The 27807-nt window shown below is 45.5% G+C and overlaps 1 protein-coding gene across 1 annotated transcript in view; it reads right to left on the bottom strand.

Annotated features, from left to right (window-relative positions):
• Positions 1 to 204: 204 nt before the first annotated feature.
• ZMYM4 (zinc finger MYM-type containing 4) overlaps positions 205 to 27807 on the bottom strand; it is a 160955-nt gene continuing 133352 nt past the window's right edge. Inside the window, 13 exon segments of the mRNA XM_073563082.1 lie at positions 205 to 1923; positions 9949 to 10075; positions 15366 to 15614; positions 15713 to 15824; positions 16453 to 16639; positions 16641 to 16852; positions 18716 to 18810; positions 22424 to 22603; positions 25803 to 25974; positions 26207 to 26322; positions 26784 to 26928; positions 27038 to 27075; positions 27255 to 27401. Coding sequence (XP_073419183.1) covers positions 1719 to 1923; positions 9949 to 10075; positions 15366 to 15614; positions 15713 to 15824; positions 16453 to 16639; positions 16641 to 16852; positions 18716 to 18810; positions 22424 to 22603; positions 25803 to 25974; positions 26207 to 26322; positions 26784 to 26928; positions 27038 to 27075; positions 27255 to 27401 — 1985 coding nt within the window. The 3' untranslated portion in view covers positions 205 to 1718.

The raw sequence follows: 27807 nt of genomic DNA, 5'->3' as shown, positions 1-27807 counted from the left end.
TTGGCTTTGGAGAGTTGATCCTTCTGGCAGAAGTCTTTCACATTTTTTCTCAAATTTGTTTGATTGCTGGTATAACACACAAGCCAGTATTACAGAGACACACAGCCTATTAGGCGCCACTGCTCATATTTCATCTTCTTCTATACAGTGTCTAAGAGTAAGGAGGGTTTTCTTGTGCATGGAAGCCACACAAATCACCATACATTAAAAACACAAATCAGTGATTTATTGTACAAGCAGGAGAAGAACAAATACACAAAATGGGACTACTTTGTCTTTAATATTAAACTGTAACTGCTAAAACAAGGAAAAAAACAGGAAAAAATAAAAAGAGAAAATCATTACTACCCTTTAAAATACAAGGGAATAGGAACATAATACACTACAAACATGTCTGGGTCCCCTCTGATAGAAAAAGTGTAATGCTTTAATAGTAACGTCCAGAGCTCTGGCTTTACCTCCACCACAAATCTCTCTTGTTTTACCTGTGCTTGGGTGACCATGGTTTGTGATATTATAAAAACACTATAAAGTCTTCTTTTTCCTTCAGTTCTACAAAACAGATCTAAGTCAAGGTTGCTTAGTCTTCCGTGGTTGATAGGGAAAGAGGTGTTACTGGAAAGTTTTGAGAACGTCTTTTCTAAGGTTTCTGATGGAAGATTTTATCTTTATTGTATGGAAAGCAGAGCATGATGCATGAAAATAAACCGCTATGGTCACATCAACTCTAGATGATGCATGTTAATTATGGGATTTTTTTTCTTATTATTTATCGCTACTCAAACCGTTGTAATGGTAAAAACACAAAATGTACATAAATGGATTTAAATTCAACCTATTTATGCAGCAGTAACTACAGTAGTGGGGCCAACACTGCACACTAACTTTATAGGGAGGATAACTCAAACAACTCTGTTGTAGTGACATTTGTCCCACTGAGTTCACTTTGTAACTGTGTGTCCTACATTATGCAGAACAGAATACTAACTACCGAAAAGAACAGGCCCCTGGGCTGAATACACGTAAGTGTCTGTGCACAGGAGCCATTTCAGTTGTGGTACTGTATCTGTGGTCTCATCTGGTCTATGAAGAAATGGAATCTGGTTCCTGTGAGTTAGATAAATTCAGGCCTGTGTGGCTTGCTCTGCTTATTGAAAAAAAAAAAAAAAAAAAGACTGCAATGTGTGAATGCTTCACTTGAGCCTAAAATTGAAAATTTCAATGTAATTATCTAAATAGAAGAAGGATTTTCAACATGATTTACACATACTTTTCAATAATATAATGTGGGTGGCACCTCAATGCAACTACTCCATTGTAAACCCTTTCTGACATTTCCTACATAGCATTCAGAGACATTTACACAGTAGAAAGAGCTAAAAGTGATCCCCTCTTTGCTCCAGTTAAAAAGAAATTACAGTTTCTATTGTGAGTCTATCACCTAGTTTTAGGTGTAGCATCATGAGAGTCATTTGCTCATCTCTGAGCTCGTTCTTCTACCATAGAAATCCTGGACTGTGTATTATATGTTCCCATCAGTCCCAGCAGTTCAAGACTTTTGTCCATTCATTTCCGGGGAGGGCGTTGAGGGGCTCTAAGGGCAGAGGAGAGCAGTGCACCAGTTCAAAGTGAAAAAAATGTTATGTTCACAGTTCTGCGCTAACCCCAGTTTAATTAGAAGCGGTTTACTGTTTCTGAGTGGGGCATCTAGTGCCACTTTAATCAGACAACTCCCCTTCAGAGTCCTCTTTTGCTTTGGTCAGCTCTTCATGAACTTCTCGAACCATGAGAATACGAGTTAGCATGCTGTCCAATGTGCCTGGGTCAATGGGTAGTGTGGAGAACCACATTGGACTATTGGGTACACAAGAACGTTCTGGCTGAAGGTAGAATACGTCACTTCTCTGCTTTACACTTTCAGAACTGCATGGGAAAAGAAGAAAAGATAATCACAAGTTGCTGTAATAAACAAATGGAAAACACACCAATATAGGCTGGCCTGTAAGAGTCCAATGAACGCAATTCTGAGACAAGTAGTGAGACAAAAACATTTCTGAAACCTGATTGCAACTTGCTTTCAGCTTTTTTTTTTTTTTTAAAGCCCTGATTTTGCAGTAACTCTCTCTCTCCACACCCCAGCCCCCTCCCCACCAAACAAAAACCGCCAACCACTCATTCCTCAGTGGTTCTCAGCCTGAGCAGTCATATCTTGGCATCGTCCAGGTTAAAAACTTAATCCCCAGACAAGGATTGAGGCGTGGGATAGAACGACAGACATGTGAGAGTAATGGTTGTTTTTTATTTTTGTTTTATTACAGGAGACCATGGCTTCAGTGGAATGGGTGATGACGTGAGTATGGTTTAATTTAAATTCATTAACCCCTTTCCAACATCGGGCGTAATAGTACGAGGATGTCAGAGACCCTCCCTTTGATGTGGGCTCCGGCGGGGAGACCACATCTTTACAGGCACATATCAGCTGTTTTGAACAGTTGACATGTGCCTGCAACAGCCGCGGGTAGAATCGCGATCCACCCGCGGCTATTAACCCATTAAATGCCACTGTCAAAAACTGATAGCGGCATTTAACATGACCTTCCAACAATCGTTCCGGAAATCCGCCCATTGGTGACCCCCGTCACGTGATCGCGGGTCACCGCTGGGTGGGCATAACAACCAGAGATTTCCTGGAGTCCTCTATGGTTGTCACTGCCGGCTTGCTGTGAGCGCCGCCCAGTGGTCGTCGCTCATAGCAAGTGAGTAATTCAGCTACATATAGCCGAATTGATCATCGCCTGAATGTAGCAGAGCTGATCAGGTTATGGCAGCTTCCCATGGAGACTACTGAAGCGTGCCAAAAGTTAAAAAAAAAAAAAAAAAAAGTTTTTAAAAATATAAAAAAATATAAAAGTTTAAATCACACCCTTTCGCACCATTCAAAATAAAACAATAAACACAAATTTGGTATTGCCGTGTTCAGAATCACCAGATCTGTCAATAAGAAAAGATTAACCTCATCGCTAAACGGCGTAGCAAGAAAAAAAAAAGTCAAAACGACAAAATTCCGTTTTCTTGTCGCCACACGGAGACGCTACGGGTATCGTAAAATGGTTTTTTTTTTTGTTTTTTTTTTCTTTAAACAAACTTTGGAATTTTTTTCACCACTTAGATAAAAAACAGGGATTTTTGTGATAAACTCACCGTAAAATCCTTTTCTCCGAGACGCTCATTGGGGGACACAGATACCGTGGGTGTATGCTTCTGCCGCGTGGAGGCTGACACTAAGTGAAAAAAAGAGGTTAGCTCCTCCTCCGCCGTATACACCCTCGCCCCTATTGTGGGCGGAAATCAGTTTGGTGCCAAAGCAGTAGGAGGACAACAAAATCAGCCTTAATACAGGTACAACATGTCCAGAAAAAAGACCACCCTTATATGACAAATAAATGCATATAAATTAAACAAAATAGAAGCCAACTTGGCTAATAGGGTGGGTGCTGTGTCCCCCAATGAGCGTCTCGGAGAAAAGGATTTTACGGTGAGTTATCACAAAAATCCCTGTTTCTCCTTCGCCTCATTGGGGGACAAAGATACTGTTGGACGTCCTAAAGCAGTCCCTGGGTGGGAGATTGACTCACCGATCCAAGCTACATGCACCTCTTGTTTAAAGGTTTGCCACTGCTGCTTGGAGAATCCTTCTACCCAGGCTTGCATCCGCTGAGGCCTGAGTATGGATATTATAATGTTTGGCAAATGTGTGCAGGCTGGACCAGGTTGCTGCCTTGCAAACCTGTTCCGTCGAAGCCTGGTGCCGAAGCACCCAAGAGGGGCCCACTGCCCGAGTAGAGTGCGCTCTGATCCCCGCTGGAATCGGCGTGCCTCTAATGCAGTAGGACTCCTGAATAGTCAAACGAATCCATCTGGCTATGGTCGATTTCGAGGCAGCGAGTCCCTTCCTGCGCCCTTCGGGGAGCACGAACAGCGTGTCCGTCTGACGAAAGGGTGCCGTCCTCGACACATACTTCGAGGGCTCTTACCAGGTCCAACGTGTGAAGAGCCTTTTCCACACGGTGCACCGGTGCTGGACAAAATGAAGGCAAGACAAAATCCTCATTAATGTGAAATGAGGACACGACTTTCGGCAGAAAAGGAGGGGCTGGTTTGAGCACCACCTTATCCTTATGGAAAGTGATGAACGGAGCTCGGCAGGATAGGGCCGCCAGCTCTGAAACCCGCCTGATAGAAGTGATGGCCACTAGGAACACCACTTTCCAGGAAAGGTACCTCATAGAGACATCCTGAAGTGGTTCAAATGGAGCTTCCTGCAGAACACTTAGGACCAGGTTAAGGTCCCAGGCATCCATAGGCGCTTTATAGGGAGGTGCCAAGTGGGAGACTCCCTGGATGAAAGTCTTAACCTGCAAATTGATAGCAATTCTGCGCTGGAACAGGACGGATAAGGCCGATATTTGTCTCCTGAGGGAACTTGGGGCCAAGCCCGAGTCTAGGCCCGACTGGAGAAAGGCCAAGATGTTGGGAATCGAGAATCTCAGTGGAGAAACACTCCAGCCTCGACACCAAAGAACACCTTCCAGGTGTGGTGGTAAATCCGTGGTGAAGCAGGCTTCCGGGCGCTAACCATTGTAGCGACCACCTTGCTCCCAAACCCTGCCTGGGTTAGGATCCAAGATTCAACGGCCATGCCGTCAAACACAGGGCCCCTGAGTTCGGGTGGCAAATCGGCCCTTGAGAAAGTAGATCTGGGCGCTCTGGCAGTCGCCCAGGAACGTCGGCGAGCAGCTGCATTAGCTCTGCGTACCACGTTCGACGGGGCCAGCAGAATCCCCGGAACCCCTGCCGTCTTGATCTTTTTGATGACTCTCGGGAGTAGTGGCAGTGGGGGAAATAGATATGGGAGGCGGAACTGGTTCCATGGCAGAACCAACGCATCCACAGCGACTGCTTGCGGGTCCCTGGCCCGAGCGATGTCTGTGGGCACCTTGGCGTTCACTCTGGACGCCATCAGGTCCACATCCGGAGTTCCCCACAGTTGACAAAACTGCTGGAAGACCTCGGGATGTAGTGACCACTCTCCGGACGCAAGACCCTGCCGGCTGAGAAAGTCTGCGGCCTGGTTTTCCACGCCCGGGATATGGACTGCGGAAATCACCGAGTGGTTTGCTTCGTCCCACTGAAGAACGCGCCCCACCTTGCGCATGGTTGCTCTGCTGCGGCCTGCTAAGAAGTGATGAAACTGCTGCAGAGCCAGATGAATTGCTCGTATCTCCAATAAGTTGATTGGGAGGCGTGCCTCCTGTGGCGACCACCGTCCCTGGGTCGTGTGGTGGCGAAACACCGCTCCCCAGCCGAAGAGACTGGCGTCGGTGGTTATCACCAACCAATGGTCTGGGGGGGGGGGGGGGAAGGGTTTCCCCTGGGTCAGAGAGGAACTGGTTATCCACCATCCGAGTGACTGCCTGTCTTGAGAGGACAGTCGGCACCGCCGATCGAGTGTGAAAGGATTCTTGTCCCAGGCTGACAAGAGAGTGTGCTGCAGGGGGCGAAAATGGAACTGGGCGAATGGTATTGCTTCCATTGCTGCCACCATTCTTCCTAGAATCCTCATCCCGAAACGAATGGTATGAGGGACTGGTTGGCGAAGAGTCCGAACACCCTGCCGGAGAGCTAGGGCTTTTTCATGAGGGAGAATTACCAACCCTCGGCAAGTGTCGAAGACCATTCCTAAGAAGGAAATCCTCTGAGCTGGCACAAGGGATGACTTCTTCGCATTGACCAACCACCCTAAGCGGGCAACAGTATCTAGCGTGATGTTGACATTTTCCTCGCATGCCCGTCTTGAAGGGCCCTTGACCAATAGGTCGTCCAAGTAAGGCAAGACGACTATGCCTCGAGAATGCAATATGGCCATGACAACTGCCATAACCTTTGTGAACACTCTGGGAGCCGTGGCTAGCCCAAAAGGTAGCGCTACGAACTGAAAATGTCGACCGTTCATGGCGATACACAGGAACCTTTGATGAGGAGGAAAGATGGGAATATGCAGATATGCGTCCTGGATGTCGAACGAGGCCAAGTATTCTCCCTGCTCCATGGCCGATTTGACTGAACGGAGAGACTCCATCCGGAAATGTCTGATCCTGATGAATTTGTTCAGAAGTTTGAGGTCCAAAACAGGTCTGACACCCATCCTTTTTGGGAACCGCAAATAGGTTGGAATAGAAGCCCTGAGCCCTTTCGTGATCTGGCACGGAAACAATGACCCCATTGAGCTGGACCGATTCGATGGCTCCCGACAGAGCTCTTGCCTGGGTATCCACCCTGGGAAGACGAGAAAGAAAAAAACGTTTTGGAGGGTTTCTGATAAACTATTTTGTAACCTGAGGCCACCAACTCCTTTACCCATGCGTTGCATGCGACACTGAACCAGACGTGGCGAAACCAGAGTAGTCGGCCGCCCACCTTGCTGGTGTCGTCTGGTAAACACCTCAAGTCATTTGACTGACGATCTTTGGGATCTGGATCCCCTCGATCTGGGCTGTTGAGTACGCATTCTCCCCAATGGGTTGGTTCTATATGAGACCTGCCGCTCCCTATCCTGGTTGGGTCGGCCTGAAGCGGTGGAATTGGCCGCTGTGGTCCACCCGGGGTTGTGAAAGGCCCGAATACGTGCCTGAAAAGGGTGGCAAAAAGGTGGTTTGACCTTTTGTTGATGGAGAAAACAGCTCTTTCCTCCTGTGGAGTCAGAGATAAGTTGATCTAACTTCTCCCCAAATAGACGGCCGCACTGAGAGGGCAGGGAAGTCAAGGACTTCTTGGAAGTAGAATCGGCCCGCCATGTCCTTAACCATAGAGCTCTTCTGATAGAAATTGCATTAGCGGCAGCAAGTGCCAAGCAATTGGCCGCATCCAAAGATGCATTGGTTACGTAGTCTCCGGCCATTGCGATCTGACTCCCGATCTCAGATATCTCTGCAGGTAGCTCTTGCTCCTGCGCGACCTTGTTTAATGATTCTGACCATGAGATCATGGCCTTGGCTACCCAAGTTGCTGCGAACGAGGGAGAGAGCGCTGATCCTGATGCCTCATATACTGAGCGAGCTAAACTCTCTATGAGGCGATCCGTGGGATCCTTAATAGCGGAGCCACTAGGTACGGCTAACAGAGTTTTTAGTGGCTAGGCGTGACACCGGTGGATCCACCATCGGAGATTCTGTCCATTTTTTACGGAGGTCCGGGGCAAATGGATACCTTGCTTCGATTGCCTTTTGACCCGAGAAACGCTTGTCTGGTCCTTCCCTGTGTCGCTGCACTATGTCCTCAAACTCAGGGTGAGAGGAAATAATTCTGTGCGGCCACTTCACTCGCTTAAACGCCACCTTATGCCCTGTAGTCACTGCGGGATCATCCTCAATCCCCAAGGTCTGAATGACTGCTTCTATGAGGCTGTCCACTGTCTCACGTGACCCTGGAGCATCCAGGTCAAGGGGCTCGTCTGAGTCGAAATCTGAGGTCTGCTCGCTATCAACCACTGGTGATGGGGAGCGAGAAGCAGAACTTACAGATGCCAAAGCACCGGATGGACTGGGCGACACCGCGTGGATTCTCTTCCCCCGGGTCTGCCTGGAATGAGAGCGGCCCCTGCAGGCCGAAGGCTCTAGTGAGGTGGAGGTTCCCTCTAAGGCCGGGGAGCCACTGTCCCTGCCCCTATCTGGGGCCTGAAGGGACTCGATTGCCCTCGTAAGCGATGCAATGGACTGTGACAGTGATAGGGCCCACTCCGGGGGGTTCGGGACCTCTGTCACAGTCACAGGGGAGGGCTCCTGGGCGCGTTTGGACTCGCAGGCTTCACATAATTGCTTGCTCTGTGCCCGCGGAAACGCAGCCCGACAAAAGATACATGCAGCGTAAAAAAAACGTGTGCGTCTTTGCTTTTTCGGACATGCTGTATTTGTCCGCTGCTGGGTATGGGGGGAGGAGGTAGCACCTCGTTTTCCCTGTAGCATGGCCTCTCGGGCAGCACTTACCCCAGTCCTGTGCCCCCACGTTCCTGGACTCCTCCACAACAAAATCGGGCGCCACCAGCTGTGGGGCGGGTCGCCAGCATATAAACTGCTCCAGGGTCGGTACTTCCGGCTCTGCGGCCTAGCCGCGCTCCGAATCTGGGGACTAAATTTATCCACCGCCGCCCAGGCCTGGGGGGCGGGCCGCCGGAAGCGACGCGCAGCCTGGAGGCGGAACTTCTGGCCGCGGCCTCAATATATCCCCTGCCCGCGACAGGGGGGGGGGTCACGCGGACCTTCCATGGCGCCGCAAAAACTGGCGCTACTTACTGGCGCAGGCTGCTCCACACCGCGCTCTCCATCTGCAGCCACGCTCAGCCAAAAATGGCATCCGCCAGCTAAGGGCTCCAGCCCCGGATCTTCGCTGCGGGATCCCTCCCAGGCCCACCACTCACTGACGATCCTCTTCTGCTTCCCAGCTCAGGTATGTGAGGGGGCCTTGAAAAATAGGCACCCTAGCTCCATCTAACCCCTTCAGGGGGTGAGGAGAGGGACCGACCGCCGCCTTGCAGCACCGCAGTCTAAGCATTGGTGGAGCAGTTGGGGCCGCACGGACTAGTCTTGTGCCTCTGTACAGCCCATGGTTTCAATACCTAGGGGTGGTTAGGGCTATGTCCGGCATCATGTCCCACGTCGCGGGAGAGGATACGTGGAGGGACACTCGTACGTGCTCGCCCGTTGTTGGTTTGGGGAAATCGGACCCTTTCAATAGGATCCGTTGCCCCAGTCTAATCTTCATGGAAATAGTCTGGAGCAAAAAACCAGACATGTGTCTCCATGGACACTAAGCAAAAAACTGATTTCCGCCCGCAATAGGGGCGAGGGTGTATACGACGGCGGAGGAGCTAACCTTTTTTTTTCACTTAGTGTCAGCCTTCAAGCGGCAGAAGCATACACTCACAGTATCTGTGTCCCCCAATGAGACGAAGGAGAAAGAACCAAGACATGTTTGGTGTCTATGAACGCTTAATGACCTGAAGAATCATAATGGCAGGCCAGATTTAGCATTTAGTGAACCTAGTAAAAAAATCAACTGTGGGATTGCACTTTTTTTTGTAATTTCACCGCACTTGGATTTTTTTTCCCGTTTTTCAGCACACGAAATGTTAAAACCAATGGTATCGTTCAAAAGTACAACTCGTCCCGCAAAAACAAGCAATCACATGACCATCTTGACCGAAAAATAAAAAAAAGTTATGGCTCTGGGAAGAAGGGGAGCAAAAAATAAAAACGCAAAACCGAAAATACCTCAGGTCATGAAGGGGTTAAAGGAGCCTGTGTCATTCTTTCAACTGAAGGACTTTATTCTTGCTGTGTGCTTATTTACAATATAACTATAGGATTACTAATGGATAATTTATAAACGCCACTCTGTTACCAAGCCGTGGACATGATGTCACCGAACATTACAAAGGTGACATCAACCCCTCAAATATGAACCCCACTTGCCACCACCACAGGGCAAGTGGGAAAAGCCAAGCAAAGAGCGAGAATTGGCACATCTAATAGAAGTTTTAGGCTGGGGGGAGGGGACATTATCCATGGCCCCTTACCAGCCTGAGAATACCAGCCTCTAGCTGTCAGCTTTAGCTTGGCTGTGTGTCAAAAATGGGGGGGGGGGGGGGGGGGGGAGGGAACTCCACGCAGTTATTAATTTTTATTTATGTAAATAATTTAAAGAAAAAAAAAAAAAACAGAGTGGGGAACCCTCTATTCTTGTTGATAACAAGCATGCAGCTTGTTATCACAGTTATGACAGTATGACAGTACTGTTATGACAGTAACACAGTTGCTTTAAGATGATAATGTTGATGGATCTAAAGTGATTGCTACCCAGAAGTAGCTCACGTATTACAATTAAGACACTTACCATTTGGACAAGTAAAATTCGTACAGTCTAACTGGGCACCTGAGTGGGTTGTCTGTGTTTTCAGCCATTTCCATAACAAATTGTCCATCTTCATCTTCTGATCTCTTCCTCTTCCCTAATACTTTCTCTGTAAAACATTTAAAATATTTATTTATACCTTGTTCTGGAATAATTTGCTTATTACATTCATTTTGGGCATGGCTTTATTTCCCTAGACCCATTAATACATTAAAATAATCAGAAAAGGGGGCAGTAGTAACAAAACCAAAGTCTGGTGCCATCATAGAAAGGCTGGTGCTCATAAAATCAGTAATCAAAACTGCATCGCCAGAGGATGGCTCAACAATGTAATGATGAATGATTTGCAGCCTCAACTGGTGTTTTCACAGGCCACTATACTATTCAGATTCAATAGAACAAGGCTGCAATAGTCAGCACTGCAAACTGCTGCACTCACGGAACACTGTAGTCCCTTCAAACACATTAATCGGATATTGATGGCCTATGGTAAGGATAGACAATATTCTGAGTCTGGACATTCGACCCAGTTCCTGAGCAAACTGTATTTGTGTTGTGAAGAATTTCTAAAATATGTGCATATGGGCACAAACTGCATTTTTTTTTGAGCTATGGGGCTGGATTTTTTTTTTTACTAATTTTTTTATGCTTTTCGTATTTATGGTTTTACACACTCCCTTTGAGAAAGCAAAACTGTGAAACACGCGTTGGGTCGGTTGTGGTAACGTTTATGGTCTGCCGATTTCCCCATGGGTAAGCAATATACTGCATTTAATGATCGTTCTACATGTATTTTTGAATTTGATCAGCATTTTCTGGCTGAACATTGCACAATAAAAATCTACTGACACCCATGGTCAGACTTGACTTACCTCCTTTTTCTACACTTGATTTACTTTCCTTTTTTGAATCCTCTAACATTCATAATTTATGATATGGTCCATGTGTTTTATGCAATAAAATTGTACTTAATTTAATATTTCCATAAGTGGTGTTTTTCATGGATACTTTGTATACTTATGCAGGTTGTATAATGTAGTAACCCACTTTCTACTAACTGAATATTAATACGGACATGTCTAGCCACTATACCGTAATTATGAATATGTTGTTTTAACATTTTTATGATTATTGTATTTTTCGGACTAGAAGACGTACCAGACCATAAGATGCACCTAGGTTTTAGAGGAGGAAATTAGAAAAAAAAATAAGCAAAACATGTGGTCCATTCTGTACTTAATATCCCCTATCCTGGTATATATGGTCCCCTCATCCCTATCCTGGCATACATGGCCCCCTCATCCCCATCCTGGTATGCATGGCCCCCTCATCCCTAGCCTAGTAGGCATGGACCCCCTCATCCCTAGGCTGGTAGGCAGGCACATGGCCCCCTCATCCCTAGCCTGGTGGACATGGCCCCCTCATCCATATCCTGGCGTGCATGGCCCCCCCATCCTGGTGTGTATGGCCCCCCCTCATCCTTATTCTGGTACGCATGGCCCCTCTCATCCCCATGCTGGTATACATGGCCCCCTCATCTTCATCCTGGTATGCATGGCCCCCTCAATAGCCTGGTAGGCATGGACCCCCTCATCCCTAGGTTGGTAGGCATAGCCCCTCATCCCTAGCCTGGTAGGCATGGCCCCCTCATCTTCATCCTGGTATGCATGGCCTCCTCATCAATAGCCTGGTAGGCATGGCCCCCTCATCAATAGCCTGGTAGGCATGGCCACCTCATCCCTAGCCTAGTAGGCACGGCCCCCCCCATCCTGGTGTGCATGGGCCCCCTCATCCTTATTCTGGTACGCATGGCCCTTCTCATCCCCATGCTGGTATACATGGCCCCCTCATTTTCATCCAGGTATGCATGGCCCCCTCATCCCTAGCCTGGTGGGCATGGCCCCCTCATCCCTAGCCTGGTATGCAGGGCCCTCCCCCATCTCCATCATGGCCCCATCCTTATCCTAGTATGATTGGCCCCCATCAGAAAAACATTTAAAAAAAAACATTACCCTTACCTTCCTGCAGGGTCTTGTTCCGGTGCCAACAGCTACGTTATACTTGTAAGCAGTGCATGGCAGTGACATCATGCGCAGCTTACAAGCCAAAGGACAGCTGCCGGATTACTCACCGCTCTCCTTGCCGGGACTATGTGCGTGGAGGGCAGTGAGCATTCATAGCGAGCACAGTGTCAGCCGCAGGCTTCCACGTGTGCTGCTACTAAAGGGAATGAATATTAACTGCTCTCCACTCCCACTCCTGCGGCTAACACTGTGCTCGCTATGAATACTCACTGCCTTCATCGCACCTAGTCCCGGCATGGAGAACGGTGCACAATCCAACAGCTGTCCATCTGCTTGTAATGATTTCACTGCCATGCGCTGCATACAAGCATAAAGCAGCTGCTGGCACCAGAACAAGATGCTGCGAGGGCGTGTAAGGTTAGAGTAAGGGCGTGGAATGCAGTGAATATTCATTTCTCTTTAGCAGTAGGCACAAAAGTAAGCCGCAGCCGTTGACTACTGCCTCCTGTGACCCGCTGCTCGATTTTTCATTGGCCATGAGCCAAGTTCTTACATATTTGTCAATTTTGTTGATTTAATACTTGGGGATAGTGCAATTTGAGCCGGGTGATCAATGGCTTATTGTTTTTGGGCATGAAGCAATATGAAAATGTGCTGTTATGGGGGATTAGAGGTAATAGCAGCGGTTGGTGATTTGAGAAATGTTTATTAATGCTGTTTAAGAATACTCAGATGGTTGTATATCTGTTTTGATTGATACCTTACCCCCTTTATTTGAAACTGCCTTTGTCAAAGTACTATCACCCCGCCTACTATATATATTGAGGTGATTTTTCAGTGGCCATGAGCTAAGTTCCTACATATTTGTTAATTTGCTGATTTTTTTTTTTTTTTTTTTTTTTTTTTTTTGGGACAGTGCAATTTTGAGCCTGAGCGATCAATGGCTCATTGTTTTGGGCATGATGCAATATGAAAAATGTGTTGTTGGGGATTAGAGGCAATAGCAGCGTTTTGTGATGTGAGAAATGTACATTAATGCTGCTTAAGAACATTTAAATGATTGTGTATCTGTTCTGATTGATATCTTACCCCCTTTACTTGCAACTGCCTTTGCTAATGCACTATTATCCCATACACTGTACACATCAGTTTGCAGATACATTTTTTTGTTATTATTATTAAAACATTTTTTGTCTTTGGGGGGGATCTTTTCAGGGATAATTCTAAGTTATTACCCCTGTCTCCCTTGGCCATATGTTCTGACACCCTCTTTCCTCTTTCTGGGTGAGACGTGTAGGGGTCAGTAAGGGTCAGCCCACGTGGAGCGGGGGCACCAGAGTAACGTAGGGTGTAAAAGCTCCGCTGTCAGGCAGGGAGACACCTAAATAGGGTTATTTAGACCCCTTTTCCTCCCAAAGCAAATGTTTACAAATCTGCCAAAAATTAGAGTTTTTTCCAGTTACTATTCCTCACATTTTTGTCTTGGTGGTTTGTGGCATGGGGTTATTATTTATTATATTTTTGTCCCCGGCCATCTGTTGTACTCCAAGCTGATGTCATTTAGATAGGAGACAACAGGGTGATTAGGGAGAGCCGCCGAGGAGCGGGGGCGCCATTTGCGTATCAAGAGGGTGCCAACCTCCGCTGTCAGGTAGGAGAGAGATATAGGGCCCTATAGGGACAAATAGGTTTGTGACCCTCTACCTGACATTGGAACGACTCTCAAGTGTTTGTGGCTGGATTTTGAAAATCAGCAATAAGCCTATTTTTGTTTGCCTGTTTTTTGAAGTTTTGAAAACTTTTTAATGATTGGTTAATAAAGTATCTTTTAAGGATTGATTTTTTTTGTATATGAGCCGTTGAATAATTAATCCAGAATTATATTTATTAAGAATTTTTGAATACTCACTGCCTTCATCGCACCTAGTCCCGGCATGGAGAACGGTGCGCAATTCAACAGCTGTCCATCTGCTTGTAATGATTTCACTGCCATGCGCTGCATACAAGCATAAAGCAGCTGCTGGCACCAGAACAAGATGCTGCGAGGGCGTGTAAGGTTAGAGTAAGGGCGTGGAATGCAGTGAATATTCATTTCTCTTTAGCAGTAGGCACAAAAGTAAGCCGCAGCCGCTGACTACTGCCTCCTGTGACCCGCTGCTCTGCAGCACCCCCACCTCCCCACCATAGCCAGAGAAGGTACATCCCGACTACGACCCCCCCCCCCCCCACCCCCCATTTTCCTTCACATTGTTGGAGGAAAAAAGTGTGTCTTGTAGTCCAGAAAATACGGTATATTTCAAATACGGTCTATTTGGACAGTTGAAGCTTAGACTAGACAATCTTAAAATGCACCAGATTGATCATAGTGATTGATGCAGTTTGAAAAATCCGACATATTATACGTTTACCCAAACCTATTAGTGGGCTTACTTCGTGCCACAATTTTGACAGAAGGTGTTGAATGCTAGACGAGACCTCTATTCTGGCAAACCATACCTCATTTCAGCAAAGCAATGTCTGTTGTCGGACATGGTACATAAAGGGTGTAAAACATAACAAATTATGATGAAAATCATGAAAGACATTTTTCTTGATAAATATGCCCCACTATGAATATGTTCCCTACTGGCCCATGTACAGATCCCTGATGAAAGTGCAATAATTTAACAGCCTCACCGTTATCGGTCATGTTTATATACACAAGCTTCTGACACAGGGTCCAGCAAAGGGTTAATCATTAGCCCAGTAATAGAGAAAAAAAAATTATTATATATATATATATATATATATATATATATATATATATATATATATATATATATATATACACACATATACACACACACAGCATTCAAGTGTGATAATATTAAGACTACATAAAATGACAAAGCTTGCTTGTGATTCTGTTCTACAAATGGTCCAAATTCGGTTTTGATCAATGAATACTTGTTTTCTGTGTTATTGTTATTTAAGAGGAGTGAGACCTTGAAGGCTCTGCTTAGATACTATGGATTATGTGCAAAACAATCTGCAGTAAACGTGTGAAAAGATGCATGAAAAAAAAGAAAAGGATCACTTGGATTTTGTTGCAGATTCCATCCTACGCATAGTATACATCATACTGCAAAATAATACCATAGCCTAAAGGCAATCAACATGAGATGTCTGAATCAGGTCCTATGGCAAATTGCAAGGTTTGATATTTCTGTACTGGGAAAAATTCTTTTTTATTAAAGTATCCGCAGTCCTACTGCTAGTGAATAATCTGGCTGTTCTTCTGATTGTTATTGAGTAATGCATCTTGAAAAAAAATTGCACTCAGTAGAAAGAAATAGATCTCCACGCACTAATACTGTACTAAATAACGAAACTCACCATGCTCCAGTTCTGACTTTGAGAGAGGAGGCATGAAACGCAGATATGTGGTCTTGGTGTTGTACTTTAGAGTCTTTGTACGTCTCATGACATAGGCAAAGGAAAGTTGCTGGTGCTCAGTGATGGTCTTCAGCTGGAAGAATTTGGTGGTGAAGAAAAGCAGGGTATTGAGAAGGATAATAGGCGAGTAGGCACCAAGCTGTTTGCACTCCCATAAATGTTCTTCCTCAATCCTCGAAAACATATAACCTAGAACAGAGTTGTACAAGTCAGCTAAGCAAGCATGCTGTAAAAATACATGTAGAACGTACTGTGACAAATATATGCCAACTGCTCTACTGATTTACCATTGGGTAAGACAGGCAGGTGCCAGCTCTTCAACAGCTTTGTAAGGTCCACCATAAATCTGGAGTACGGTTCTGTAAAAATGTTGTCTATCCTTCCATTCTCAAAAAGAAACTACAAAAACAGAAAGGGGGAACCTATGAATAGAAGACTTATACCGGCTTCAGAAATAAGTAGAGAAAATGCAGAATGTTCAAAATCTTTTGATTCTAGCCATGTTATTGTGCTGTTAGACGATTTTTCCCAGTTTAGTGTCCGTGAGGATTGTTACACAAAGATAGACCGAAGCAAGCTTGTCCCCTGTAGCTGTGATAATAAAGCTAATTTTGATATTAAAGTGAATTTTGTACGAAACGTTACTAGGAAATTCCAAATGTCACATAAAAGTAACAATGCCACTAGAACTGTTGCTTCAAAGCTTTATGGATTGCTTTTTATGGCCTAACGCCCGCATGCATTGACATCAACATTTGCTATGAAGCAAAGGAAGTACATACTGCTGTGAAACTTCAACTCCCAACATGCTGTGACAACCTGTGGAAAGCTGGGAGTTGCAGCATCACACCGCTAGGTTACCAAAGGTTGCCGATTCCTGATTTAGAGTTGGGCACTATTTTAACCTTCCTGTTTTAGAACAACAATGCCACCAAGCACAAATTAAATCTTTAAAGCTTTATATAACAAGTCTGCCCAGACAAAAACGTGACCAACTCCAAATTTGAAAGAACAGTCACTAATTTACCTGCTGAACTCCAAGGCACAGGTACAGGATGCTATCTGCATTGTATTTCTCTCCATTGGGCCGACGTACTTCATGGATAAACTGACATAAGCCAAAACTAAGTTCAGCAAAGGTGCACGACAGAATATCTTCTTTGAATTTTACAGGTCGTACTATGAGAGAACAAGATAGTAAGTAAGAAAATAAGAGAGAAAACAGAATATGATGTTTGTCGCACACAAAATTTACCTCCAAATTTAATGTCTTCTGGTTCTTCTTGAGCATTTTTCCATCGTACCCAATTCTTCCAGGCATTTACCCCATACATGTATTTTAATGTGGAACCTAATGCAGAACATCCAGGATATGATCCCTGCATAAGGTTTCGTGGCTCCACAGCAACTACTGACTTTTTGCGACCCTTAGAAAAATCAGAAAACAATGGACAAATAATTGTCTGAAACACAGTGACTTGTAGTTGCTGCGGCATGATCATTTGCCAATATTGCGTATTAACAACAAGTCACTATACATTTCTAAAGAAAAAAACGTCACCAAAAGTCACCAGCGCTAGCACAGTGAGTATTACTGTATTTTTCGGACTATAAGATGCACACGACCATAAGACGCACCTAGGTTTTAGAGGAGAAAATTAGAAAAGAAAATTGAAGCAAAAAACATGATCAATTCTGTACTTAATATCCCCTATCCTGGTATATATGGTCCCCTCATCCCCATCCTGATACACATGGCCCCCTCATTCCTATTCTGGTATGCATGGCCCCCCGCATCCCTACCCTGGTATGCATGGCCACCCTCATCCCTACCCTTGTATGCATGGCCCCCCTCATCCCTACCCTGGTATGCATGGCCCCCCTCATCCCTACCCTGGTATGCATGGATCCCCTCATCGTTATCCTGGTATGCATGGCCCCCTTACCCCTATCCTGGTGTGCCTGGCCCTCATCCCCAACCTGGCATGCATGCCTCCTCATCCCTAGCCTGGTAAGAATGGTCCCCCTCATGCATATCCTGGCAAGAGTGATCGCCCTCATCCCTATCCTGGTATGCATGGCCCCCATCTCATCCTAGTGTGCATGGCCCCCATCTTGTCCTAGTATGAATGGCCCCATCCCTATCCTGGTATGCATGGCCCCCATCTCATCCTAGTGTGCATGGCCCCCATCTTGTCCTAGTATGAATGGCCCCATCCCTATCCTGGTATGCAGGACCCCACCCTTAACTTGGTATGATTGGCTCCCATCCTGGTCCTGGATGGTCCCATCAGAAAAAATAATTAAAAAAAATAAAATAAAAAACAAACACATTACACTTACCTTCCTGGCCCTCCCTCGCAGCGTCCTGTTTCGATGCCAGAGACGCCACGCGCTGCTTGCAAGCCGAATACACAATGCTATGCATGCTGGGACTGTGTGAGTGCAAAGCAGTGAGTATTCATTGCTCTCTAGCGAACACAGTGTCAGCCAGAGACTTCCTGCAGCTATGGTCACGTGTGCCGCTACTTAAGAGAAATGAATATTTATGGTAATGGGGTGAATATTCATTTCTCTTAAGTAGCAGCACACGTGACCGCCGGCAGCAGCAGGAAGGCTCCGGCTGACACTGTGCTCGCTAGAGAGCAATGAATACTCACTGCCTTGTGCGCACACAGTCCTGGCGTGCAGAACATTGAGTATTCCAGCAGCTGCCCTTCAGCTTGCAAGCAGCGCATGACGTGCCTGCCATGCGCTGCTTACAAGCATTAAGCAGCTGGCATCGGAGCAGGACGCTGTGAGGGAGCGCCGGGAAGGTAAGTGTAATGGTTTGTTTTTTTAAATGTTTTCTGATGGGGCCATGCATGCCAGGACCAGGATGGTTGCCAGTCATACCAGGATAAGGAAAGAAAGGGACTAATCATACCAGTACCGGGATGGGGGCCAATCATACCAGGATGCCATTAAAGAGAGATGAATAGTCATTGCCCTCCACGCCCATGGCCAAGAAATGCAGTGAATATTCATTTCTCTTTAGCAGCAGGCACAAGAGTTAGGTGCAGCCGCCGGCTCCTGCCTCTGTGACCCGCTGATCCGCCGAAACCGCTCCCTCACCTCCCCACCACAGCCAGAGCAAGTACTTCGGACTATAAGACCCACCCCTCATTTTCCTCCACATTTTTGGAGGAAAAAAGTGCGCCTTATAGTCCGAAAAATACGACATATGCACAGTTTAGAAGAAAGAACATAACATTTTCTTGCACCACTAACTTTAAATAACAATGACTCACCCGGCGTTTGGGCTGTGGGAACCCATCACGGTGTTTTCGCCTTCCTCGAGTCCGACCAAAGAAACTCGAACCTTTACTCAATGGGTCAAATGCTTCTACGATAGGTAAAAGTGCAAGTTATTACATAATCTTCTGTAACATTTCACACAAATTAACTCTAATATCTGAACACTTGCAGAAATCCAATACTAAAGTGTCATGTTTTCAAGGTTTGTGACACTGTTTTGATGAATTTGTTACGGTTATTGATTTGTATGATATAATTGTTGTATGCAGATAGGTTATAATTTATAGCACTGGTTAAAATAAAAACCACTGTTTGTACAATTGTTTTCCTTACTCTTATTGGAATGTGCACATTGTAGAGAAAGACTTAAAGCAGCAAAACCTCAAAGGAACACAGAGGGAAAAAAAGAGGAAAGAAACATGTGTAAAACAAAATCAGAAAAGTGTTAAACCTCAAACTCCTCAAAATCCCATTCCACTCCTTTTACTCTGATCACAACTTTAAACCCCCTTAACATTCTTGTAAACAGATTCATCAGGTAGTCACATGGAATGAAAGGTGTACCCAGAGGTGCTGAGCACTTTTTGGCTGTTTTGCCTTCACTGAGGTCAAACTCATCCCAGACCATCTCAATTTGGTTGAGGTTGGGTGATTATGTAGACTACATCATCTAAGGCAGCAAACCATCTCTCTCATTCTTGGTCATAGTTCTTACATAGCCTGGAGGTGTGCATTTATTTGGTCATCATCCTGTTGCAACACAAATGATGGTCCTACTAAGTTTTAAACTATTTTTCGCTTTATAAGACGCAATTTTGATCCCCCAAATTTTGGGGGAAAGTGGGGAGTGCGTCTTATAAAGCGAATCTGTGTGCTGCTGTGCTATAGAGTGGGGGGGGCAGCTCTGGCGTGGAGTCAGGGGGCTGGGGTGGGCTGGATGGGGGCTGCAGAGACAGCGGGAGGTCCTGTGCTCCCGCTCATTAGCCTCATGTAGTATTCATTGCACCCGCTGTCCATGACCTCGGTGCTGAAACAGCGCCGAGTTGGTAGACAGGGGAGCGGTGCATATTACATGTGCCTGCACTCACCCCCAGTCACTATAGACACCTACTGATGATCGCTCCTGCTCCCAGCTCCCCCGTAGCTTTAATGTATCGAGCACATTGAGCCAGCAGGGGGGATTATAGGACCGGGGGGACAATGTGAATGCCAGCAGGGGGGAACATAGGGACGGGGGGGGCCATGTGAATGCCAGCAGGGGGGAATATAGGGACGGGGGGACAATGTGTGCCAGCAGGGGGAATATAGAGATGGGGGGCCGTGTGCGTACCAGCAGGGAGGCATATAGAGGGGGGCCATGTGAGTGCCAGCAGGGGGGCATATAGTGACTGGGGGGGCCATATCCAGGATAGAATGGGGGGGCTATGTGCCAGCACAAGAGGGCAATGTGCCAGGATGGGGGTTATATAAATACCAGGATGAGGGACATATACAGAATATGATTTGAAAGACGGACACTGGCATTATAAGACACTTCCATTTAACATAAAAAAACATTTTTTTCTCTTTTTCTTCACCAAATTTGGGGGTGCGTCTTATAAAGCGAAAAATACGGTAAGTGAAAAATAGATGGGATGGCACGTCATTGTAGAATGCTGTTGTAGTCATGCTGGGTAAGTGTGCCTTGAATTTAGAATACATCATCAATAGTGTCAACAGCAAAGTATCATAACCCTTCCCCCCTCTATCAAACACACGTAGAAACCATTCACTCACCCTTTTTTGTGTCTCACAACGACATGACGATTGAAGGCAAAGTCTCTAATGTTATTAACCAGCCCGGCGTCCGCACTTACCTGTACGCTGCCATGAGAAAATAATCTTTATCCCCCTACCCTGTCAGCGCTCGGGTTTCAGTCACGGGCTGGCGCCAGAGCAGGTTCAGTCACCGCTCTAAGTATACAGATAGCGGCATCTGTAACCAACCCTAACAAAGGCTCCGCAATGGGGCCACTTGTCAGTCAGAGACAGAGGCACAGTTACAGTTGCCACTCTGAGGCTAAGGCAGAGCAGTGACTGAACCCATGCCGGCTCAGCCCCCCGTGACTGAAACCGGAACGCTGCAGTGGGGAATAAAGTTTGTTTTCTCCCCGCAGCGTTCGGGAAAGTGCGGGTGATGGGCAGGTTAATAACATTATTAACCTGCAGATTAATCCCATATCTGCAGGGTTAATAGCAATTGTTCTAGAAGGTGACAGGTTCCATTTAAGACCTCAGTTCACGTTTCCACAAATCCAATGTCCAGTCATTGTGTTGCTTGGCCCAAACAAGTCTCTTCTTGTCTGCTTTCCTCAGTAGTGAGTTCTTTGCAGCAATTCAACCATAAAAGGTCTGCTTCTTGCAATTTCCTTTGGACAGCGATTGTAGAAATGTGTTGGCTACTTGAAGTCTTTGCATTATTTATGAAGGCAGTTATCAGAGGAGCAGTTAATTTGCAATTTCTAAAGGCCCCTTCACACATAGTGACGCACCAACGATAACGATAGCGATCCGACCTGGCAAAGATCGCTGGTACGTCGTTACATGATCGCTAGATAGCTTTCAAACAGTCCATTCTCATCAACGACGCAAGACAGATCAGCTATCTGCATAACGACCTCGTTGGTCGTTGAGTACCTTTCAAACAACTTAATTGTAACCGATTCAGACCTGTATCGCCGAGCTCTGCGTCGCTAACGACGTCGCTCGTCGTTTTTAAGCTTCAAACACAGCGATAAGTGCTGGCCAGCGGGACGCCAACGATTGAAAAATGGACCTGCTCATTCTAGCTCGATTAGCGATAGCCAGCGGGGGGTCCGGTCGCCGCTACATTTCACACTTAGCGAGATCGCTAGCGATCTCACTGTTGCGGCACAATATCGGTGACGCTCGAGCGATATCGCTAGCGATCTCGCTATGTGTGAAACCCCCTTTAGGTTGGTAACTCTCATGAACTTCTCCTCTGAGATATTCCTTGGTCTTCCATTTATGGGGCATTTTCCCCTTAGCAATAGATGGTTGTTGTGATTGCATTTCAGGATACCTACAAGGTTCTAACAATTTTCTGTACTGACTTACCTTAATGTTTTAAGGTATCAGTGGACTATGTGTGCATATTCATCTCGTTGTAGCTCATTCCACTTTTTGTTTTAAAATGTTAAATAAAACTAATGGAAAAAAAAAGTGATGGACCGTCATATCTCTTTGCTGAATCCTATTCCTCAACTGTAGTAAACCACTCAACTAAGTACTGTATCGAACTGTGCACCAACACTGTCGTTGCAAAACACACCTGAAGTTTGGAAACACTTTCTGAATCCAGGCAATTCCACAAATAAACTCTTGAGGTACACCTTTCCATTAGAAGCAATTTCACAAATCAACCTAATGTAGCTACTTGATAAAATGCCAAGAGGGTTTAAAGCGGTCATGAAAATAAAGAAGAGGGAAACTTTGAGAAACGTATGGCTTAATACATAATCTTGTTTGTTTCACACGTTTCTCTTTACTCCTTACTTCTATTTGCATTGTTTCATGGTTTTGTGCTGCACATTCCAATATGAATAAGAAAACCATTGCAAGAACAAGTTGTATTATATACCATTTAAACCAATATTTTTAATTGATCACTATTCATAAAAACAAACAAACAAACAAACAACCTGTTGGGAAGTCTAATTCCAGATCTTGCTCAGTTCCCACTCTGGAAAGCTGCCGGATCTCTGTGTCTGGCTCTTGCAGGTTGTTGGATTTAAGGGTGTAGTGGTTTAATTCATCTTCCCAACTGTGTGGAGTAGATACAGCTTCAGATTCTAGGTCTCCACTGTAAGTACTGCCTTGATCTGGAGAAAACAAACATATTAGTATGTGCAATCATGTAGGAGAGGAGGGACGTTGGTTACAGTGACTACCAGGCTCTCCAGAGGGGATAGAAATTATTTGCATAGCCCCAGTCTTCAATGAGTGGTACAACATAGGATCAAGCAATGCACCACGCATGTATCTAACCTGAGGTTCATATATTGGACAGATATCCTGCCAGTTTTAACATGGCTCAAAACAGCTTTAAAAAGTCAAATGAAACACAGCAGTTTTTGTTTGCATGAGGTGAAATGCAAACCGAATGTAGAAAATCTATATACGGTATATAAAAATGAATGTATGTGTGTATCAGCCACATCTACTCCACAGAGCCCCACCCAATCACTAAGCATCTTTCATTTCACCGGAGCTGTTTAAAAGAAGCTGAGCTGTGATTGGTTGCTATGAACAACAGTTTTCCCACTCCACAACACCTCAGCAGACACTGACCGGGTGGGAGAAATCTAGCATCCCCGGGAACATAAGCTCCCAGCCATTGTCTGCCCCCCAAAAAGGAGCAGAGAGCACATGACAGAAATGAATCCCCCCTCCCTACCCATATACACATCACACATCCTCCATCCCATAGGCACATCTTCCCTCTTAAAGGGATCTCCGGCATGGAAGCTAGGACCGTTCCACTCAGCGCTCTGGTTCTGACCCCACACTTCTATTAAAAGGATCATTGGTCTGGAAGTCAGGGCAAACACACTCGGTGCTCTGATTCTGACGCCAGGCATCTCTTAAAGGGATCCCCGGTATGGAAGCTAGGACCGTTCCACTCAACACTCTGGTTTTGACCTCAGACCTCTCTTAAAGGGATCCCCGGTATGGAAGTGAGGTCAAATCCACTTTGCGCTCTAGTTCAGACCCCAGGCCCCTCTTAAAGGGATCCCCGGTATGGAAATGAGGGAAAATCCATTCTGCGCTTTGGTACTGACCCCAGGATTCTAGGGATCACTGGTATGGAAGTCAGGGCAAATCCACTCAGCGCTATGGTTCTCAGCCCAGGCCTCTCTTAAAGGTTTCCTCGGTATGGAAGCTAGGACCGTTCCACTCCACTCTCTGGTTCTGACCCCAGGCTGACGGGATGATGTGACATATTAGGGGTAGTAGTCCAGCGACTCTGACAGGATGATGTGGGATATTAGTGGTAGTAGTCAGGTGGCTCTGACGGAATGAAGTGGGATATTAGGGGTAGTAGTCCGGTAGCTTTTGCTGATGTGGGATATTAGGGGTAGTAGTCCGGTGGCTCTGATGGGATGATGTGGGATATTAGGGGTAGTAGTCCAGTGGCTCTGATGGGATGATGCGGGATATTAGGGGTAGTAGTCCAGTGGCTCTGTCTGGATGATGTGGGATATTAGGGGCAGTAGTCCAGTGGCTCTGGCTGATGTGGGATATTAGGGGTAGTAGTCCGGTGGCTCTGGCTGACTGGATGATGTGGGACATCATCTCGTCAGAGCAACCAGACTACCACCACTAATATCCCACATCATCCCGTCAGAGCCACCGGACTACTATCCCTAATATCCCACATCTTTCCGTCAGCCAGATCCTACAGACTACTACCCCTAATATCCCAGATCATCCAGTCAGAGCCACCGGACTACTACCACTAATATCCCACATCATCACGTCAGCCTGGGGTCAGAACCAGAGAGCTGAGTGGAACGGTCCTAACTTCCATACCGGGGATCCCTTTGAGAGGCCTGGGCTGAGAACCAGAGCACTGAGTGGATTTGCCCTGCCTTCCATATCAATGATCCCTTTAATAGAAGCCTGGGGTCAGAATCAGAGCCCTGAGGGATTTGCCCTAACTTCCATACCGAAGATCCCTTTAAGAGAGGCCTGGGGTCAGTACCAAAGCGCAGAGTGGATTTGCCCTCACTTCCATACCGGGGATCCCTTTAAGAGCGGTCTGAGGTCAAAACCAGAGTGTTGAGTGGAACGGTCCTAGCTTCCATACCGGGTATCCCTTTGAGAGGCCTGGCGTCAGAACCAGAGCGCTGAATGGATTTGCCCTCACTTCCATACCGGGGATACCTTTAAGGCTGTGTGCACACGTTGCGGATTCCGCTGCGGATTTTTCTGCGCGGAAACGCAGGTAAAACCGCAGGTAATGTGACCTGCGATTTGGTCTGCGGTTTTACACCTCTACTATGTTAAAGATGTGAAACCGCTGTGGAAACCGCACAAACAATTGACATGCTGCGGTTTGTAAACCGCAGCAAAACCGTGCGGAAAAAAACGCACCGTCAGCACAGCGTTTTGAAACCCCATAGAGTTTCATTGTACTGTACTTGGTCAGCGGAACTGCTGCGTTTCCGCAGGGGCAAAACCGCTGCGGAAACGCAGCAGAATCCGCACCGTGTGCACACAGCCTAAGAGGGGCCTGGGTTCAGAACCAGAAAGCTAAGTGTATTTGCCCTGACTTCCATACCAATGATCCTTTTAATAGAAGTGTGGGGTCAGAACCAGAGTGCTGAGTGGAATGGTCCTAGCTTCCATGCCGGAGATCCCTTTAAGAGGGAAGATGTGCCTATGGGATGGAGGAAGTGTGATGGGTATATGGGCACGGGAGGGGGTGATTCATTTTTGTCATGTGCTTTCTGCTCCTTTCTGGGGGGCAGACAATGGCTGGGAGCTTATGTTCCCAGGGATGCTAGATTTCTCCCACCCGGTCAGTGTCTGCTGAGGGGTTGTGGAGTGGGAAAACTGTTGGTCACAGCAGCCGATCACAGCTCAGGTTCTTTTAAACAGCTCTGGTGAAATGAAAGATGCTTAGTTATTGGGTGGGGCTATGTGGAGTAGGTGTGGCCGGTACACACACATTCATTTATAGATAGATATAATCAATATAATTGGTTATAACTAACCATAGTTACTATGCCCGGGCAACGCCGGGCTCTTCAGTTAGTAAGATATATTTCTAATGAATCCCACCCTCTATTGTGAACATTTAGCAAACTTGACAGACATCATGTTTTGCTTTCACCATAAAAAGTAACCATGGCATCAAATGTCTACTTCACAAAACGGATTAGTAAATTAGAGAACTATTTGTGAAGCATTAATCAAAAGAATGATTTTTCCAGTTACAACTCTAAAATGAATGAAGTTTCCAATAATGAAAAGTACCATTTTCAAGAAAAAAAAATTACTGCTGCATCTACTGACCTCCATGAGATAACGTTTTCTCCTTTTCCTCATCTTCAGCAATCATTTCTGCCATTTGAAGTATATCTGCCTCAAAGGGATCAGATGGGATTTTTTCTTTGAGGTCCTCAATGGCATCTATAATCTTGTCGGCATTATCAAGAGTGGTGGGAATCAGCATTGGGACAGGCACCTTTTTATTTAAAAAGAAAAGGCCTGAGTTTAAAATCACTCACTGAGAGAATACTACCTTGCATTGACAGAGTTGTCCATCCCTGTGACACAATAACAACAGGCAGTGTTGGAATAACAGAGTAGGAGGATCAGGAAGGTGAGTCAACTGTATACTGGATTTTATTGTCATAACATTATGAATTATCAAAAAGTAAACAACCCCTTTAAAGTACCAAAGACTAAAAACTTACCGGGACTGGTAAACTTAGTGGAACTGGGGCAAACTGAGTATACAAGTGCATGGGAATAGGAATAAACACTGGCACTGGCACAGGAAGAACCAGGATCTGTGGCTTCCCATCATCTTCTATAGATTAAAAAACATAAATAGGAATTAGGCTCATAAAGCAGAACAAAAGATCCAAATATTGCCAAAATGCTTTGGAAGCATGAGAAATTGAAGCTAAATATACTTGTGATGCTTATAGAAAAACTACAATGCATGTTACCCATATGTTATATGATACCCATCTGTATAACATAATACGGGAGGATCTACTTCAGACTACTCATTTTCACATAAAAAGACCCTAGATAACTGTCTTATTTACAGCTGTTACCAGTAAGGAATTCAGCTACATATTTTTTGCTACAGGGAAACAGAACCATTATACACTGAACATGAAAATTATTGGACATGTTGTAGCTGTGGGGGTCCCACGTATTAAATCATTGTGCACTGATAAGCCATATGGAAAAAAGTGGAACATTTAAATTACAAACGTGGACTTCACGACTCAACAAAGAACCGCAACACCATGTGCATACCTGTCTGACACTCCTTGTGCTGAGTGTGAGGTTTGCACGAGGTTGCCTTGGTTTGTGTAATCGGTTTGCAGAGCAGAGCCTTATTTTTTAGGAGACGTGGGGGCTGTGAAGCAGGAAGTTTCAGGGCATCTGTCTGAGTACTTGCCTAGAAGACCCCCCAAAAATTGAGAAGGTTAATGATGAATAAAAAAACAAAATATGCAATTTACATAAGAAAAACATGATTCCACGGGTTAAAAAAACCAAAAACTTACATCTCCAATTATTTTTGGTGTTGCTGTTGGGACAGCACCTAAAGAGCAGTGAAATGATAAAAACACTGTTAGACTTTGGAAATCAGAATTGTATGCCTACTATATGGGAACTGGAAGTTTTTTCTTCCAGGTGACACTCTTTCTACAGATCACACCTAACCCGTAAAATGTGTTAAACTATACCAAGGAGTGATTCTGCAAGATGATGTGCACTTACCTTGTAAGACATTATTGGAGTTTGCAGTGGGTTGAGTTGCAGGGGTACTTGCAAGGGACACTACATTGGCAATAACTGGAGTGGAATCTTTGGCTCCAGAAGAGCCAGTGGAAGCTGGGACAGCTTGGACCATGGGGACATTGGATGCTAGAAGTAGGAAAGTATGACCATATTATAATATTTAACCACATAAATACATTGAGCAGCATTTGTAAAAAAAAAAAAAAAAGAAAAAAGAAAAATACATAACAGTATTCTGGGAATTCATAGGTGTTCAGAATTGTCCAATTTTAAACAGAAACAACAAAGTCCCCAACACAATATGAAATATGGTGATTTAGGAATAACACACAATCAGCCTTATATTTAAGTAGTTATGCAAGTCAATTAAAATGAAAGACGAGTTTCAAAGAAAAAAGTAGGAACATAGAGAAAGTAAGGAATCCTGTGGCCCATATACGGTTCTCCTCACTGGTCCAGCTACAGTGATTTTCTTCTCTTTGGGAGCTGCACATAAGTCAAGAATAGGGCTCACATCCAGGTAAAGAAAGAA

This window comes from Dendrobates tinctorius, unplaced genomic scaffold, assembly GCF_039654945.1.
Source record: "Dendrobates tinctorius isolate UK_male_01 unplaced genomic scaffold, ASM3965494v1 ptg000015l, whole genome shotgun sequence".
In the NCBI taxonomy this organism is placed as follows: Eukaryota; Metazoa; Chordata; class Amphibia; order Anura; family Dendrobatidae; genus Dendrobates; species Dendrobates tinctorius.
This window is presented reverse-complemented; position numbering and strand designations above follow the sequence as displayed.